This window comes from Sturnira hondurensis, unplaced genomic scaffold (genome assembly GCF_014824575.4).
Source record: "Sturnira hondurensis isolate 20B ecotype Veracruz unplaced genomic scaffold, ASM1482457v3 Scaffold0006413, whole genome shotgun sequence".
Taxonomy (NCBI): Eukaryota; Metazoa; Chordata; class Mammalia; order Chiroptera; family Phyllostomidae; genus Sturnira; species Sturnira hondurensis.
The window spans coordinates 40,521,367-40,540,932 of record NW_028079044.1 but is presented as its reverse complement, the minus strand read 5'-3'; the positions used below and the strand labels follow the sequence as shown (position 1 = coordinate 40,540,932).

The 19,566-nt window shown below is 42.9% G+C and overlaps 1 protein-coding gene across 1 annotated transcript; it reads left to right on the top strand.

Annotated features, from left to right (window-relative positions):
- Nucleotides 1–3,110: 3,110 nt before the first annotated feature.
- Nucleotides 3,111–18,462, top strand: DSCC1 (DNA replication and sister chromatid cohesion 1). Its single transcript, XM_037048452.1, has 9 exons — nucleotides 3,111–3,408; nucleotides 6,001–6,169; nucleotides 8,858–8,992; nucleotides 11,101–11,191; nucleotides 11,973–12,111; nucleotides 12,562–12,614; nucleotides 12,865–13,019; nucleotides 15,074–15,222; nucleotides 18,056–18,462. The coding sequence occupies exons 1-9, from the start codon at nucleotides 3,227–3,229 to the stop codon at nucleotides 18,162–18,164; spliced, it is 1,182 nt and encodes a 393-aa protein (XP_036904347.1). The 5' UTR covers nucleotides 3,111–3,226; the 3' UTR covers nucleotides 18,165–18,462.
- The last annotated feature ends 1,104 nt before the right edge of the window (nucleotides 18,463–19,566 follow it).

Below are 19,566 nucleotides of genomic sequence, written 5' to 3'. Positions count from 1 at the left end.
GCCTGGGGGTTCTTAGACCAGCCCCTCCCTTCCGGAACACCTGCATCATCTCTAGGTCAAAGTTCAAGGCATGTCCTCCCCTGTATGTTTCCATGGCCTCTCAGTCTCCACATATCAAAGTGAGAACCCATCCCGTCTCCCCCCGAATCTGTCCCTAACCCCCCAGCTGCAGCGTGCTGCAAATGACAGGCAGTGCTGGTGCAGGGGCCTAGAATTCATTCTTGAGCCTTTCCTCCCCCAGTCGCCATGTCAGATCAAATAGCCACTGTTGTCCACCCCATCTCAAAAGTGATTTCTCAAGCCCAGTTACCTTTATCACTCACCCAGGCTCTTACTGGTCTCCGTTTACTCTGATCTCTCTCCAATCTGTGCCACAGAACAGAATGAGCAACTCTTGCTTTCTCTCTTTCCCCCCCTCTTCCTCTCTCTACTTTGTTCATGAATGATTTATCACCGGTCCATTTCAAGTTATTTGTCAGTACACTGGATTTTATAATATTGAGGAAAATATCTGTAAGGTACTTAATTACATACATTTAATGCATGAATATACTCTCACTGCTAAACTCCATACATTAAAGATAAATCAAAAAATCTCTTTTGATGTCCTCTTCCACTCCCCTCCTTAGAGGTAACATTATTACAATTCACTCATTTATTTATTCACTCAATTTTTCAGTAAATTTTTATGAAGATACATTATATACTGGGCACTCTGCTTAATGACGTTTTAGTGAACATTATAGCTTTACCATGTTAGAGACGATGAAAGACTTGAAGTAGTCACACAACTAAATGTAAAATTGCTTAAAGTCTGAGACTGAGAGTATTAGAGAGACCTGACCTGACTGGTGATAGGAAACGAGGGCCCACGCCAAGGCCGTGGTTCCGACAGTCGGTGTTTTGGGGGTGACTGGACATCAGCGTGCTCTTCACTAAATTTGAAAAGAAGAAGACAGAAGAGGGGAAATGAGAATAAAAAATGTGCTCGTGTGTAATTCTTACATGAGGTGTGGTTTACTAAACAAAATTCCCCTTTCAGACTGTGAAACACTATATGCGAACACTGCAACCACACACGTGACTTTAGCGTGGTTGGCTGGCTCTTTTGAAGTTTTTCTGTGACTTAGTGCACCTGTTAAACAAGTTTTTCTCTTTTCCTGTCACTAGATGAATAATTGAGTGAGCCTCAGACATTTAAGAAAAATATGTAGAAATATGTTTTTTTAAATGTAGCCATTAACACTTTAAAAATGAATTCATTAAAATGATCATTATTCTACTTGAAGAGAGGAGCCCAGGTCCAGCTTCCTGCTGTAGGAGCAATCATCTGATGCCATTAATTAACTACTAATAAAATTACTTAATGGCCCTGGCTGGTGTAGCTCAGTGGATTGAGCATGGGCCTGCGAACCACACGATCGCAGTTCGATTCCCAATCAGGGCACATGCCTGAGTTGCAGGCCAGTTCCCAGCAGGGGACTCACGAGAGGCAACCATACATCGATATTTCTCTCCTTCTCTCCTTCCCTTCCCCTTTAAGGATAAATAACTAAAATCTTTTAAAAATTATTTAATGAATCAGATTAACAAATTCCAAAAAGTTGCCATTTATTAAACATCCTTTGTTTTACATGCATTTTAGCACAGGTAGTATTTCTCCTTTTTACAGACAAGGAGGCTGGACTGAGAGAAATTAAGCAAACTGCTCCAGGTCACAAAGCTAGTGGGCCAGAGTGGGCCTGTCTGATGGAAACGCCAGCGCTTCCTTAGACTAAGCTGCTTCCGGTGGTAGGTCATGTTTCCCATTTAAAAGAGCATCCACAAGGGTTGATTCCCTTCCTGATCGTGAGTTCTCATCAGGCAAAGTCCCTTATATTCGGCACGTTGCTCCACCATATTCTTTACGCATTCCGTTGTAGCAAAACAGAAGGGTAACGAAGTCAGTATAGGAACCTTTCCACCACCAGCTAAAGCACCATCCAACCCCTGTAGATGCTCGACTTTGTATTTGTATACAATTTCACCCAGGAGTTCAAAGAAAATGCCTGCTCATTCCTTTGAATTCAATCCCTCAGTTCTCCCCACCCACCTCGTTGTCTTACTCCTGTCAAAGTCTGATTTACATAGACTAGTGTGACCCCACCAAGTTTTAAATGGAATGTTCCTCCCAAGGTTCCTTCAAGTCGGAGGCAGCATGAATTCCAAAATGGGCCTGTGAGCATCCCTGGGACAGTTTGTACGATGCTGTTGTTACAAGTTATTCCTCTATGTGCATATAGGATGAATTCTGCTCTTAAAACGTTGTCTTCCGCTCACTGTGAGACCTGGTCTAGCAGACGCCTTACAGAACGCACACTGGGCAGTTTACATGTCTTACAATGGCAAGTTTGCCTATCTCCTCCTGGGGACTGCAGGACCTTACCACCCCCAGAAACGTTTTATTCTTCTTGACACCAGTCCCAGCTCGCCACATGGCAGACCAGGTACTCAACCGACAGATGGGCCTAGTCCAAGCCATCGTCTCCCAGATACGATGGTCCCCAGATCCAAAGAAGTGAGGTGCCCCATCCATTTCTACCAGGGCATAGCTTCGGTGCAAGGTGTGTGCACCAAACTCGACAGGATGGATTTAGAGCCACAGATTGCGGTGGAATCAGACTTTGCCACCTCTTAGCTGCGCAACCGCCAGCAAGGCGCTTGCTTCCTCATTTGCAAAACGGGATGACCAAGAGACCACTTGACAGGACTGTGGTCAAGGGTTCCTGAACTTAGGCATGCAAAGTGCTATCACAATGACAGCCTCCGGCAGAAGATGAGACTCTTTTGCAGCGAGGAAATGGGAGTATTGGAGGGCTACCAAGGGGACAGCGGGAGGAGTGAGTAAGCGTTCCGCGTGGCATCCCTCGGGATCGCAGCTCTGTTTCCCAAGCTTCCACCAAGACGGTCCCGGGAAAAAAAACATATTTCTTTAGCACACAGCTTAGGGTCCCCCTGCGGAGACCTGACCGCGCTGAGATCACGGCCGGGGACGCTTTTTTACCCCCGCCCTGTACTTTCCCGGAGACGCGTGCGCGCTCCGCCCCGGAAACACGCCCCAGCCGCCTTGGCGCGCTTTAGAAACTGGCTCCCGTTTCGCGTACATTTCGGAGTCGCTTCATCTCCGGGGCTTTAGTCTTCGTGCTCTAGATCTTCGGCTCCTCGCCGCCCCCAAACGCACGCAGCGATGAGGAGGACTCGCGGCGAGGTGGACGCGACGCTGCAGGTCGCCAAGCTGAACCCCGCGGAGTTGCTCCCGGCGGTGCACTGCCTGGGCTTCAGCCCGGCGGCCAGCCCCGCCGCGGCCGGCGACTTCTGCCTGCTGGAGCTGGATCCCGCGCTGTGCCAGGAGCTGGAGGCCGGGCGCAGGTGAGCCGGGGCCGCCGCGCCTCCAGCCAGACACCTTGTGATTTTCTTTGCAGGGAAACCGGGGATTGAGAACTGAGCCTGGGAGGTGCATTGTTGATTTGCTGGGCGGGCGGCAGGGATGCCTCACGGCAGGCTGGTGGCCCATTCCACAGCTCGCTACCTTTTTGCTAGGATCTCACGCCACTGCTAGGCACCAGACAGCTGGAGTGGTGGGATCTATAGGACCTCTTCCCGCTGATTTCTGAGGCCTGTGTCAGCGGAAACGGCTCAGGAGACAGAACCTGAGTGAAGTTTTGCAAACGTTAACAGTGGTAGCAGGGACTGTACAGAACCCTTGGCCAATTCTACCTTGAAATCCAATGGTAATAGCTAATATTTATAGAGTTCTTCTTGCCTTCTACACTCAGGCAATAGGCAAGACTGTAGGGAATACGTTTAAAGCCGTTTTACAGACTTGGTAATTGAAGAAAGCCCTCAAAATACTGTCTTGCTTGGAGGATCCGAAGCAGTTTCTAAATCTAGGTCAGCTACCCATTTGCTGCAAGACCACAGGTTAACAAACAATCAAAGGAGAAGTCTAGAGGATTATTCCTTTTTATGTTTTTTTCTCTTTTTTTAGTTTTTTTAAAAAAAATCTTTATCTCTCAATATTATGCTGCCCCAACTCCTGGAAGTTAGGATTACAAATTGTGGTTTGATTGTCTTCTGCATTGTAAGTTCCTCCAACACCTGCATTTCATTTTATGAGGTAGTTTGTTCTCTTACAGTTTCCTTGAAATTGAATCCTATAGGCTGTCCTTCAGTTTTCACGCTTCACCCATTAGACAGTTAACTGGCCAGTCTCCAGATGCTGGACACTCAGTATCTTCAAGGGAACTGACGGTGAACTTCACCCATGGGTTTTCATCCCATCTGAGTTGGCAGGGATTTATTTGAGAAAGGCCTTAAGTGTGGGGACCTCCTCTTTGCCCAGTTATGGTTATCCTGGTTGGCAAGCCCCAGAAGGCCTGGCAATGTGGGTGTTGAAATTTGTGTGTGCATGTGGGTGGGGGCAGTTCTAAACAAAATATTTATTTTTTCCCCTGTTTTTAAAAAGATTTCATTTATTTCTTCGTTCTTACAGAATGGGAAAGGGAAGGAGAAAGAGAGGGAAAGAAACATTAATCAGTTGCCTCTAGTATGCAACCGGGGACCGAATTCACAACCCACAATGTGCCCTGACCAAGAATCGAACTGGCCACCTTTCACTCGGCAGGATGACACCCAGCCAACTGAGCCACGCTGGTCAGGGCTTTAAACAATATTTCAAAGCACGGATAGTGCAACGTAGAAGTAAATGTTGAAGAATAGGTCCTTGGGAGCATTCAGTGTGATTAGCGCCAGGAAGCTAACAGAAATCTTTTGTTCTTTTCACTTAAAGGCTTAGTTTAGAAGAAGTGAATTGTGTACAGGATGGTTAAATGCTTTACGGACCAGGAAAACTGCTAGAACCAAACTCTGTTGTCATTGCCAGCATTTTTGTCTTAGTCTTTTAAAAAAAGATTTTATTTACTTATTTTTAGAAAGAGGGAAAGCGAGGGAGAAGGAGAAGGAGAGAAACGTCAGTGTGTGGTTGCCTCTCACGCATGCCGCCCTACTGGACAGCTGGCCCACAACCCAGGCATGTGCCCTGACTGGGAATTGAACTAGTGACCCTTTGGTTCATAGGCCAGTGTTCAGTCCATTGAACCACACCAGCCAAAGCTTAGTCTTTTTTTTTTTTTTTTTTTTAGTCCTCCTCACTTTTACCCTCTTCCCGCTTGCTTTTTTTCCACCTGTGATCCTTTGTCAGAGACTTTATTTAGACCAGTTTGTAAACATATCTTTTTCATTCTTGTAATTCAGCATTGCAGCCTTCTTTTCACGAGGTCCCCATTTCTTGGTGACATAGCTGATGGTCGGGACAGGATATGCCCGCCTGATGGTCAGAGGTTCTCAGAGCAAAACAAGAAGGGCTGCTCCCAGGTGGGACCCAGGACCAGCAGCTCAGCCATCCTCTGGGCGCTCCTTAGAAATGCAGAATTCTCAGTCCCATCCCAGACCTACTGAATCCTCATTTGCTTTTTTGACATTTTTATTTCTTTTATTGCCCTTTTCCCATTACTATGTAGTTCCCTTTTACCCTCTTCCCCTCCAATTGCTTTTTAACAGAATTCCCAAAGATGCCCATGCATACATTTCAGAAGTACTGCTTTAGCATGTTTTAGAAAATTGTGACATCCTGATGGAAGCTTCTGGATGCTTTAGGTCTTGTACTCTTCCCGGCACTTTGCGCAATGATACCATGTGGCGACAGCTGGCCTCTCACTCTTTCTTGCCATGCTGAGTTGTTTTTTCTTGGTGAGGCCACCTGCTGCCCCCTGGCTCTCAGTTGGCACAGTTCTTGCTCTGTGGGGCCCGTCCCCCCGTGAGGGCTATGATATCGGGGGCCAGACGCGGTATCAAGGCTTCATTTAACTTCTGTCAGCCTAGAGGATTTGGGGACGGTTTAGAATGAAGACGTCCATGGGCAATTCAGCAGGTCATGCGTTTTCTTTTTTTGTTTTTCTGCAGCTTGGTGATTCGTGGCGACAAAGACGAGCAGGCGGTGCTGTGCAGTAAGGACAAGACCTATGACTTGAAGGTCGCAGGCACTTCCAATATGTTGCTTTTAATCCCTGATTGTAAAACTCCAGACCAGCTGAAGATGGAAGAAACCCACTGTAACATTTTCCACTCTGAGGTGCTGTTCTCTGTCTCCTGATTTACATAAGTATAAGAATGACAACACTTATTCTCATCATGCCTTTAATTAAAAACTTTAGGTTTCCAAGCGCCGGCTGGTGTAGCTCAGTGGATTGAGCGCTGGCCTGCGAACCAGAGGATCGTGGTTGGATTCCCAGTCAGGGCACATGCCTGGGTTGCAGGGGACTCACGAGAGGCAACCATACATTAATATTTCTCTCCTTCTCTCCTTCCCTTCCCCTCTAAAGATAAATAAATAAAATCTTAACGACGAGCTTTAGGTATCCAACATATAATCACAGGAAATCTGAAATATCATCATCATCATCATTATTAAGTCTGGTGACGTTGTCTTTGTTTTCCTGATTCAATTTTTAAGTCCCAGACAAGTTGCCCATTTTCTGTAGTGTAGAAAGTTTGCTCTTCAGTGATTCATCCTACGAGTTTTACCTATTTTTGGTTAAGTTTTGCTATGGAAATGTTTTGAAAGGAGACACCCTTAAACCATAACTGGTGCATTAGGTAATATATGAGAGGTAGAGAAATAAAGAAATTTGAATTTTTAAAGACATTTCATTTACTTTTAGAGAGAGGGGAAGGGAGGGAAAAAGAGAGAAACATTTTCATTGCCTCTTATACACCCCCAGCCAGGCACCTGGCCAGCAACCTAGGCATGTGCCCTGATTGGGAATCAAACCAGTGACCTTTCGGTTTGTAGGACCACACTCAACCAGCTGAGCCACACTAGTCTGGGCAGAAATTGAATTTTGGAGGGAAGTGTGTTTCTCACCTTTGAAGATGGTTTAGTTCTTTACTATCCATAGCCATGTATGCCAACTGTTTAATTATTTTGGAGACAACGGATGGCAGATACCAAATGGAAGTCCCCATCCCGGCTAGACTGTTACACATGTAACAATTACAGCACAGCCCTTAACTCTATCAGTATGACTTCAGGCCAACTACTTCCATAACAACAGAACTGGAATAGGAAGAAGTGAAAATGCTGGGAGAGCTCAGTGATTTATATGCTATTGTTAGGACAGAAAAACTTCCAAAGTATTGTATTTTTGTTTTTGTAGGGTTATGTCTTTCATTATCATTCATTAGAAATATTACCAGTTCATCCTTTTGTAAAAGATGTTATTTTCCTTTTTTAAAAGGTTTTATTTATTTATTTTTAGAGAGAAGGGAAGGGAAGGAGAAAGAGGGAGAGAAATAGCAATGTGTGGTTGCCTCTTGCACACCCCCTACTGGGACCTGGCCTGCAACCCAGGCATGTGCCCTGACTGGGAATCCAATTGGTAGCCCTTTGGTTTGCAGGTGGGCAGTCAATCTACTGAGGCACACCAGCCAGGGCCATGAAGCTCCTCTTTTGAAGGCCTTAAATTCAGCAGCAAACCTCAGCCTATGGGCCTTGTCTTGTCAGTCATGCTTTGTACCAGTTTGAGGGCAAAAGCATCCCTTGACTTTCCATTTTAGAATTGGAAGGCACCCAAGACAGTCCACTTTCAGCATTTTCTTTTTTCATGTGAAACACTTATTGGGCACCTACTAAGTGCTAGACACTGGGAAAGTGCTAGAGATACAGAGAGGGGTAATGGATCCCTGGCTGCTGTGGCTCAGTGGATTGAGCACTGGCTTGGGACCCAAAAAGTTGCTGGTTTGATTCCTGGTCAGGGCACATGCTTGGGTTGTGGGCCAGGTCCCCTGCTGTGGGTGTGCAAGAGGCAACCAATCCATGTTTCTCTTGCTCATTGATGTTTTTCTCCCTCTCTTTCTCCTCCCCCTCCCTTCTCTCTAAAAGTAAATAAATAAAGAAAATCTTTAAAAAATTTTGTAGAATTAAAAAAAAGGGATAACAGATGTTTATCCATTATTTAGACCCTATCAGCTGGTAGGACTCTCACTGTTTTCACCAGTCCAATAAGGAACTGGCTGCCATTCTAAGTAAGACAGAGTTCTTGCACTGAATAGAAGTCTCCCTTCCTTAACTTCTGTCTGATTTCGACATCGTGAGTAACACAGAACAAGGGTCCCCTTGCTTCCCTTTCACATTCCTTTGTTACTTGAAGACCCTGGTAATGTCTCTTTATTTTCTGTGGTTTGGCCTAAAAATATTCATTTCCAGTTGTTTCTTTTTTTTTAAAGTTTTTATTTATTTATTTATCTTTAGAGGGGAAGGAGAGAGGGAGAGAAACATCAACGTATGGTTGCCTTTTGTGCGTCCCCTGCTGGGAGTTGGCCTGCAGGGAACCGGCCTGCAACCCATGCATGTGCCCTGACTGGGAATCAAACCGTGATCCTCTGGTTCACAGGCCTGCGCTCGATCCACTGAGCTACACCAGCCAGGGCTTCCAGTTGTTTCTATCTGGCTTGTAAAATTGTCACCATTCTGGTCATTCTTTTCTGGGCACACTCTAGTTTCCAAAGTGCACGTGAGATGTGGAGCTGAATAACTGGTTCTCACTACGCTGGCAGCGCCTTCTTAGCTGGGGTTTGAACAGCTTCCTGAAGATGCCCCTCCACCTGTTTGGCAGCTGGATGGCTGCCTTCCGCACAGAAGGCAGAATGGCAGCGTCCCTTTCTTGATTCTGGTTGAGGGCAGTGGGGTGGGCTTGAAATGGTGCCCGAGATTTTTCTTTTAGAATGGCCTCTAAAAGGCTCTACTATTTCTACATTCTAGATCTTTGGTTTTTCTAATAACTATTGGGAACTAAGACGATGTAGACCTAAATTAAAGAAGCTAAAGAGACTTTTGATGGAAAATACCTACGAAGGACCCGACAGTCAGAAAGAAAAGGATTCCAGCTGCTCAAAAGTAAGACTAGTATTTTCATTTTTTGGTATTTAAAAATAGAAATGTAATTAGAGGCACTTAACTGGTGACATTTTTGCCTTTTTAAAGTTTATAGGGCGAAAATTTCAGACATATCCAAAAGCAGAGAGACTACCATGTATTTACCACTTGGTGGAACATTTATCCATATTTTCTCAATTTTGTTTTCTTCTATCCTCTGCTTCCTCCTGCCTTGTTTTACTTTTTTTTGGTGTATTTTAAAGCCAATTTTACATATCATGATGATGTTTTTGTAGCTGAAAGCTCATGTTCCTAACTATGCCAAAATGGTTTTCACAGGTTAAATTACTTTTTATTTAATTAAAAGTTATAATTAGGGGCTCTTTAGAAAAGATAAGTATTAGAATTTATTACATATATACATTATGGAATAAATGTGTGTATTCTACATTTATTCCATAATGTCAGAATTATGGAATAATGTCAATTCTCTTATTCTAATGTCAGAATTGACTAGTTCTTAGAAATATGGTAAGATATAAACCAATCAAAAAATATTTTTTGATGTTTCATGTAATTCAAAATTCCAGAACTGTACTGGTGTTCTGAAGACCGTATTTATATGAGAAGTTCTCTTTTCCTCCATTGACCGACTGACTGACTGACTTTTGCGGGGGAGGGTACAGCTTTATAAAAATATAATTTATATACCAAACAATTCACTCGTTTTAAAGTGTAGATATAATTCAGTGGTTTTAGTACATTTACAGTGGTGTGCAGTCAGCACCTTGGTGAAGTTTAGAACATTTTCATCGCCCCCAAAAGAAACCCTGGACCCTTTAGCTATTACCTTCCAATCCTACTTTTCTCAATTTCGCTCTTCCGCCTCAGCCCTAGGCAGCCACCAGCCTACTTTCTGTCTTTACTGATTTGCCTCTTCCGGACATTTCATATGAATAGGATCATATCATATGTTGCCTTCTCTGCCTTCTTCTTTGACTTAGCATGATGTTTTCAAGTTTCATTCATGTTGTAGCATGTATTAGTAGTTTATTCCTTTTTATTACTGTGAATATTATCCTGTTTTATGGATGTACCACATTTATTCATCCATTCAGCAGTGGGTGGGCACTTGGGTGGTTTCTACTTTTTAATTGTTGTGAATAACCCTGCTGTGAGCATTCACGCACAGGTTCTGTCTATTGCACCTGTGTTTTCATTTCTCTTGGGTGGACACCTGAGGGCGGGATGGATGGGTCATGCGTTTATTCTGCATAGTCTCTGGAGGTGCTACCAGACTGTTTTCCAATGCGGCTGCACCACGCTGCATTCCCATTGTATGGGTTCCAATTTCTCCGTATCTTTGACAGCACTTGGTTTATCTGCCTTTTTAATGACCATTCTTGTGGGGCGGAAGTGGTATAATTGTGGCTTCAGTGTGCGTTTCCCTAATGACTGATGATGTTGACCACTTTTTCATGTGCTTGTTGATTATGTATCTCTGGGGAATTTCTATTTAGGATCTCCTTTCTTGGTTTTTTAAGAACTATAAAGGTACATGACATAACATTTGCCATTTAACTGTGTGCGGCTAGTTCTGTGGTGTTAAGTGCATTCACATTGGTCTGAAACCGTCCTCACCATCCGTCTGCAGAGATTTTTATCTTCCGAGCTGAAACTCTCTGCCCCTTAAACACTACATCCCCGGTCTCCCCTGCCGCTCAGCCTCGGGCACCCAGTATTCTACTCTGTTTCTGCGAATTCCATGACTCTCACTGTCCCTGTGAGTGGAATCATGCAGTATTTGTCCTTTTATGTTGATGACGTGAAGTACAGAAATTTTTCATTTTGCTGAAGTCCAATTTATCTGTTTTTTTCTTTTGTTGCTTGTGTTTTGGTGTCATATCTAAGAAGCCATTATTAAATCCAACATCACTAAGATTAACTCCTATGCTTTCTTCTAAGATATCCACTGATTTTGTGTAGTAATCATTACATGTTAACAAAAGAAATTGAGCTAGTGCATAAATATCACCTTAATCTAGTCTATGGACCTGTTCCCCCAAATTCAGTAGTCTTAAAAGCTATTAGTCAAAGGCTTTAAAATGTTTTTTTTTTTCTTGTTTCAGTATACAACTGAAGATTTGCTTGATCAAATTCAGGCAAGTGAGGAAGAAATAATGGCCCAGTTACAAGTTCTAAATGCCTGTGAGATTGGAGGTAGTGTTACTTGCCATTGTTACTAACAATGAACATGAATTGAGCACCATGTAAGAGAAAGAGACATGTCTTTAGACATCTTTGCCCTATGGCATATTGTTTACTCTTTTGGGAGGGCTCACAGATGAGAGTGATAATCATGACGGTGCCCCACAGTGGATGTAACAGTGTGAGGTATCGGGCCCATGACCTTGACTTCATTTGCATGACATTCCAGTGAGAAGTTACTTCTAGCTGTGCCAGCCAGAAGTTTCCATTTAGAACAAGATTATTATGAGATAATTGAGTATTAAAAGCACCTGAAAAATATCAGTCTTAGTCATAAGTAAAGTACTCACTAAACACTGCCCTGGCTAGTGTAGCTCAGTGGATTGAGTGCCGGCCTGTGAATCCAAAGGCTCGATTCCTGGTCAGGGCACATGCCTGGGCTGCAGGCCAGTTCCCCAGTTGGGGGCGTGCAAGAAGCAATGGATTGATGTTTCTCTAGCACATTGATGTTTCTGTTCCTCTTTTTCTCTTTCCTTCCCTTCCCCTCTGAAAGTAAATAAACAAAACCTTAAAAAAAAACAAAATATCTGCTCTCCTTCAATATACAACCTGTAATGCCTGGGAGACGCATTAAAAGAAGTGTTGTTCATTAGGAAAGCGAAGACTTTTTTGTTTTTAAAAGCAGAGCATCTCTTTCTGAGGTGGCCAAGAGCTTGCTGCTACTTTATCAGTTTATTAGCCAACTGATTTGCTTAATATGCTCTTTGATAACTCGAACTTTTCCAATTTGTAGGTTACTGGAGGATTCTTGAATTTGACTATGAGATGAAACTTCTGAATCATATAACTCAGCTTGTGGATTCCGAATCTTGGTCTTTTGCTAAAGTTCCTTTGAATGTGTGCCTTCAGGAACTTGGACCGTTAGAGCCAGAGTACGTATTTTAATCTCTGTCCCTACAGTTTCCCAAAGGGGAAGAAAAGTATCTTCCAGGGTGAAACTAAACCAGGACATGGACCACTTATATTTTGATATTTCATAGACAGTTAAAAAATATACAACCAAGAAGGACTTGGGAATTATCATCATGAGGTGAATAAATGTGCACCATGTTATTTTTGCATTAAAAATGTGAAGAGATAATTATATTTAACTATTTTATGATAGATGTGTACTCACATAATTCATGTAAAATTATTTAGCATGGGGTCTGGTACATAGTAGCTTCCCAGTATAAGTTCTTATTGTAAAGTTTTACTGGGCAACTAAAATCACTTACATTTATTTCAAATCACAAATTTATATCTTAGTTAGCAATGGTATTTCAAATATAATGTATTAAAAAATGTGGTAACTTTTCAAATGAGTGCTTTACTTTTTTCAGAGAAATGATAGAACACTGTCTTAACTGTTATGGAAGAAGATACACGGAGGAAGGTAAGATTTGGAAAGTCCTTTAATGGGTATGAGCTATTGTACATTAAAATTAGTGTGCCATTCTGAGGTGTGTTCCTGATAAACTCCAGGGCCCCGTGGGTGTGTGGGAGGTAGTTGTGTATCACTCCTTTTGTGAGTTTCACGGAGGACAAAGAGACATTAGGAGTGTATTCAATTGTGAAGACAAACTGAAAGTATCCGTGCCTTTTCCTTAGATGAGGTTTATTATTTACTTACTTACTTTCCCAAGGTGAAATTTATTTTGACTTGAGTGCTGACAAAATCTGTAGAGCAACAGCACAAATGCTACTTCAGAATGCAGTGAAATTCAACCTTGCCGAGTTCCAAGAAGTCTGGCAGCAGAGTGTCCCCGAAGGAATGGTAGCGAGGCTGGACCAGCTGCAGGTGAGGGAGCGGCGTTGGCTGCTGCTGCGACTCGCCGGGTCATCTGTCATTACGAGGTGAAATGAAACTCCCATTGGAACTGAACTTGGAGCCAATTGACTTTCTTAGTCACCCAGGAGAAGGGCACCACACACTCAGTCCATCACAAAATCCTTAAAAAAACAAACAGCAAACCCAACAGTTTATTGAAGTATAAGTTATATATCACAAAATTTACCCCCTTTAAAAAGGTTTTTTAGTAAATTTAGTGAGTTACACAGCCATTACCACAAGCTGGTTTTAGAACATTTTTTCACCATAATGAAATCCCTCGGGCCCATTCATAGTTAATCCTGTTTCACACTCCGTCTGTGGTTCTCCCATTCCCCCAGCACCATCTCGGCTCAGACGACCATGTTTGCCTGGCTATAAATAATAATAACATCCCTAAGCAGGCCTTCCACACTTTCGGTTTTACCGACTTCTAATCCATTCTCTGGTGCTATGCTACTAGAGCAACTTTTTAGAAATGCCAGTCATTTAGATGACTGTCTTGCTTAAATCACTTTAATGGCTGCCCATTGCATTTAAGACATAAAATCCAGAATCCCTGTCGTGGCTCCCAACTCCGTCGTAATCTCCCCTGTACCTTCATCTCCTGCTACTTTCTCACTTCCTTGCCACACACTCAGCCTTCTTTCAAGTTTTCAAGATGATCCAGCTCTCTCCTATCTTAGGGTCTTCTTCACCCGAGGCCTTTTGTTCCAGAATGATCTTCTCCCTAATTTGACCTACCTCCTCCTACTCATCTTTGAGCCACTTTACCAAGGAGGCCTCCTTTCACTCTGAAGAAATGCCTGTCTTGCTCTTCCATAGCACACAGTAGTTTTCCTTCATGGGACGGATCGCTTAGCTTTGGAAAAGTGTTTAATTACGTGGTTGCCCACCTCCCCTTTGATAGAATTTTGTTCACTGTTGCTTGCCAATATATAGTATACTGCTTGGCACATAGTGTATGCTCAGTAAGAATTTGTTAAATAAGAGAAAGGACTTGCTCAACATGTGCAGCGTTCCCTGTAAGTCCAGGCACCATGCTCGATGCGGAGGAGAAAACATCACACGAGGTGCCATCAGGGCCCTAAACTCTATCTGGAAAGCTCCCTGGGCCCACTTGGTGTGTGTGTTACAAGAGCAGCCTGACGAGTTTGCCTGTGGAAAGAACACTGTGACAGTAATGAGGATGGGTGGGTAGAAGGAAGAGAGTTTGGCTACATGCTAAGAAGGAGAACTACCTAGGCTCCTAACACTTAGTCCTCCTAAGACAGGAGTGGCCAAAGAAATAGGCAATAGAGAACGAACAGAGAAATGATGAGACCCTAACACCTGTAGGATTTAATGATGACTTAGGTGTAGGGTTTGAATAATGGAATCTGAGATGATGCCTTTTTTTCCTGGCTTCCTGGGACAGTGAGACTGGAACAGCTTTGGGTGACAAATACTGTGAGTTTGTTTATAGGTTTGGATGTAGAGACCGGGTGCTCAGTCTAAGAGACATTTGAGTTGTGTGTGCTAATATTTCAGTCATTGGTAAGTAAATGGACATTGAAATCACGGGTTTAGTTGTGGTTACCCAGGACTGTGACAGTGAGGCAAGTACAGGGGTTGGGATAGAGGCCCAGGGAACTGTGGCATCAAGTTAGGAGACAAATAGTGAGATGGTGATGTCAGAGGCAGAGATTCAAAGAGGAAGGAGTAATAAACACGAACACAGAAAACAGTGCTAACTCCATGAATCTAAGAAAGAGCCCAGCAGAACTGGCAATGACAGGTCACTGGTGACCTTGAACTAGAGCTGTCTTGACACAGTGTGTGGTAGAAGGCAGACTGCAGAGGAAAAAGGAGAAGCCAAGTTTAAGAGAACTCTGTATGAAAGTCCCTGGGCAGTTGGTGTGTGTTTCACGTTGCTGACATTTTACGTGCCTCGGGCTCCGCTGCACCTAAAGGGAAAAGAGCAGGTTGTATCTAAACATTAGACCGTTACTTTCACTGCTCCTTTTCTTCCTGTTTCTTAATAGGGTTTGGCCTTGGTGGATAGACAGTCAAGACCAGAAATCATATTTTTGCTAAAAGTAGATGATTTACCTGAGGACACCCAGGAACGGTTTAATACTCTGTTCTCTCTACGGGAAAAGTGGACGGGAGACGACATTGCTCCATACATTCAGTAAGTGATGTATTAAGTATGAATTTTGAGGGTGGTTTTCTTTATACAGAGGGGCACAGGGCTGGAAATTATTATCAGGACACAATTTTTTGAGTATTTCCCAAGGACGCCGCTTCCTCTGAAACTTTCTCACGCGGAGGCGGTCTTCTCTGTTATCCCCAAGCCCTGGTCCTGAAGGCGGGCACGTGTCATCTCTTCTTTACTGCTGTATTTGGCCATGTATAATGTGCACTTTTTTGGCTAAATTTTTGAGGGTAGAAATGAGGATGTGCATTACACCTGGGTATAATGATTACATACCATGGGTATAATAATCTCGTGTGTAACGTGCACAAAAATGTGAGCACGCATTTAGAAGGGATCGCATTATGCACAACAAAATACGGTACTCCTTCCAAAACCCCTTCTGCCCTCCCCCCTACAAAACTGCAGCTCTTAGGGGGACAGTCAGGTGATGCTGCATGACTCTAAGGCAAGCACCGTTTTCTGTCTGCCACCTCTTCCCTTCCCTGCTGCCTTGCTGTGACACCTCACAGAAGCCAGATTGCAGAAGAACAAGTCAGCCCAGAAGCCACTGCTTGTAGGACCTCTGGTCCATGAACCGCGCTGCCTCTTCACTGTGTTTCTCCTCTCAGGTCCTCTTTCAACCCAGAACGGATTCCCTGGTTAATCTCTTCAGTTATTACTATAGATGCTCTGCTCCTTTGGTCCCCTCTCTCTGTCTTCTCGTACCTCTCAGGCAAAGATTTACAAAGATTAAACCCAACTTTCTGCTTGCTCTGTGCCTACCCCAGGGCAGCTAGAATTTCCTGGAGAAAAATACCCAGCGGGGCTCACCAGGCTCTCCAGGCACTTTGCACAGCCCCTGGCAAGGCACCTTTCCTTGTGGAACTTTTCTACCCTTGGAGCTCACTTAACATCTTTTCTCTTTTCCTAGCATTAGTACCCTCTGTTTCCCCTTCGCCCTCAGCTTATGACCTTGCTTTCTGAGAAAACAGAAGCCGACAAGAAAGGACAAGAACTATTTTCTTTCCCACTCCGAATCAGCTGGCCTACTCGTGTCTGTAGCCACTTCCTTTGCCGACCCTTATGTGTAATGTATGAACTGTCCCTAAGGTCAGCCCTCCTGCATTGGATCCTTCGGGGCTTATAAAGGCTTGGAATCCTCTAGTTATTCCTTCCCCCTTTGTGTTATCAGTGTCTCCCTATCTACTACATTACTCCCATCAACATGTGATATTCTGTAGATGTTTACTTGGCCTCAGCACTATTCGGTACACTGGGCCACTTCCTTTTTGAAGGTACCCCAGTTTTCTCCCTCTTTTGCTGATGTCTCCCTGTTCTTCTAAATCTTTAAATGATAGAGTACCCCAGGACACTGTTCTTGGCCATCTTCTGTTCTCTTTAGATTTTATCCTTGATTCCCTTATTGAGGCTGGATTTACATTTAGCTTTTTTAAAAAATATTTTTTAAAATTTATTTTTAGAGAGCATGGAAAGGGAAAAGAAAGAGAGAAAAACTCCCTCTCTGTGTGAAAAACATCAGTGTGAGAAACCTTAAGTGGTTGCCTCTCGCACGCCCCCAACTGGGGACCTGGCCCACACCCCAGGCATCTGCCCTGACAGGGTAGTGAACTGGGAAGTGAACTGGCAGCCTTTCAGTCCACAGGCCAGTGCTCAATCCACTGAGCCTCACCAGCCAGGGCTAGCGTTGTCTTAGTTTTATCTTCATACTTGACCTTTTCCTTGGGCTCCAGACTCTTATATCAAGCTGCCTAATTAACATTTCCACTTGAATATCTAATAGGAATTTCAGACCTGACATGCTCATAGCAGAACCACTGATACTCCTTTGTCCTAAACCCATCTTCCTCATCTCACTTAACAGCAATACCATTAATCCAGTTACTCAAGCAAAAAGGCTAGGACTCACTTTTGTGTTTTCCTTCTCTCACCTCTTGGTTCGAACTAGGAGGGAATCCTGGTGGATCAGCTTGTACCGGACTCCGAATTGGTCTCCCTACTTCTATTTTGCCTCCTTACCTTCTTGTTCTCTTTAAACTTTTTATTTTGGGAAATTTTAAATATTCAGAAGTGACAATATGATATAATGAACCCTCATAAACTCACCACCTGGCTTCCATAATCATCACCACTTCCATTATTTAAAACTTAGATGGATTATGCTTTCCCATTGATTACAAATCTCTTAGTGGCTTCCCATTATGCTTAGAATTAAATTGCAACTCCTTTCCATGTTCTTTGAGGCCCTACATGATCTAACCCTGCTCTCATGTCCTCCCATTCATTCTTCCCTCATTGTGTCCCGGTCACAGTCTTCTTCTGTGGGCACAGAAGAGGAAGTTCAACCATGGTAGGTAACTTCCAGGGCAGGTAACCATGACAAGTGCAAACAGGTAGCCTAGTATCCAGGTTCTCCAAGTCTGGGTCCTGCTGTATCACACTGCTTGTACTTACAATTTGAACATTGTGTGATAAAATGGAAGAAAACAAAGAAACAACATGAATTTTGAAGTCAAAATGTGGCTCTGTCCTTTACTACTTGAGCCTCAGTTTCCTCATATCTAATATGGAGTAAAATAATACTTTACTCATACTTTTCTTGTGAAGCTTGAAGATAATGCATTTAATGTACCTAGTCAATTAAGGCTTAGTAACTGCTCCCTACCCTGTCTCTCCTACAAATACATACTCTTAGGCTTACTGGGAAGTTGAGATTTAGGGGAGAGAGATAAACAAATAGTACTGTGAATATTGTTATGTTCCCTAAAATATTCATGCTATTCATTTATTTTTCTCCTTGTTCCTACAGAGATCTATGTGGAGAGAAGCAAACCATAGGTGCATTACTCACTAAATATTCTAGATCTTCGATGCAAAATGGTGTGAAAGTTTATAACTCAAGAAGACCCATTTCTTAAAAGAATGACATTCTTTTCTTTGGGACTAAAGTTGCTGTTTGTTTTTTTTTTAAAGATTCTTTTATGCATTTGTATTCCAGATATTTAAAAACCTCATGCTTTGAGGCATTTTTTTCCTCATCTTAAGCATTTTGAAATTACTACTGGTCTTTTTTCTTAACTGTAATATGATATTTCTATCTTTCAAGTTACATTTTATTAGGTACACAGTGTAAACAAGGATAAAAAGGAAGTTATTTCTCATGTTTACTATATATATCTCTATATGCTTTTATTTATTGGAAACATTTACTTTTTAAATATTTAACATTGCATTTCTTTAATTAGGATTTGACATTCTGATCATTAATAAATTTAAAAGTTTTCAGAGAATAGCCAAGATTGTTTATGCACTTAACTGCCATTTCTCAAGCAAGTGGGTTGTCCTCCACTTTCATTCTTCCACCAAAACAGGAAGTCACTACATGCTATCAGTTATCTACATTAGTCGTTTTCATTGAAGAAATTGGCATAGTAATTGTCCCTCTATTTCCTTGGCTGGGATGGGATGAAATGGACTTGATCCTCAATTCTATGTGAGGGATACTAATAGAGCAGTTTAGAATCCTATAATGGAGACACGCAGGTAATACTCACTAGAAAACTACAATATCTAGTTCAAATTAATTTTAACTTAGCTAAAGAACTTGTCATTGGGAGGGAGCAGGCCAAAGTTGTCAGGTTCAAGGTTAGAAATAACGTTGGTGGGCAGCCCTGGCTAGCTTAGCTCAGTGGTTTGAGCAGGGGCCTGCAAACCAGAGGATCGGCCGTTTGATTCCCAGTCAGGGCACATGCCTGGGTTGCAAGCCAGTTTCCAGAGGGGAATCAGGAGAGGCAACCATACATTGATATGTCTCTCCCTCTCTCCTTCCCCTCCCCTCTAAAGGTAAATAAAATCTTTAAACAAAATAACGTTAGTGGACAATCCACAATCAGCCAAGATTTAACTGTTATTGAAATTTATAACGTTTTTATTCTCAAACACATGAAACGCAAATAACGTGGGCAATCCACAATCAGCCAAGATTTAACTTATTGAAATTTATAACGTTTTTATTCTCAAACACATGAAACGCAAATACCATGGCTTCAAAATTATGTCTCCTGTCTTTCAATAAAATTTTCTCTATATGGTTCATTTATTTTTAAAAATAAATACTGACTTGGCAGTGGCTAGTGAACTCTGCGGTTTGAGTCAGATATCTGGGACCTAATTACATACTTTACAACTTAAATCTCTAGGGGCTCAGTGAGCTGACGGTTTCTGCCCACACCAAAGCCTCGGGTTTCAGAACTCAGTTACTAGCCCCCAGTCCCTGGCTCGTCGCAAACCTTGCCGCACACTTCTCAACGTGCACTCGCG

Coding starts and splice junctions, on each gene's coding strand:
- DSCC1 (XM_037048452.1), top strand. CDS start 3,227: ATGAGGAGGACTCGCGGCGAGGTGGACGCGACGCTGCAGGTCGCCAAG. Junction 8,993..11,100: donor AGGATTCCAGCTGCTCAAAA/GTAAGACTAGTA, acceptor TTCTTGTTTCAG/TATACAACTGAAGATTTGCT. Junction 13,020..15,073: donor CGAGGCTGGACCAGCTGCAG/GTGAGGGAGCGG, acceptor GTTTCTTAATAG/GGTTTGGCCTTGGTGGATAG.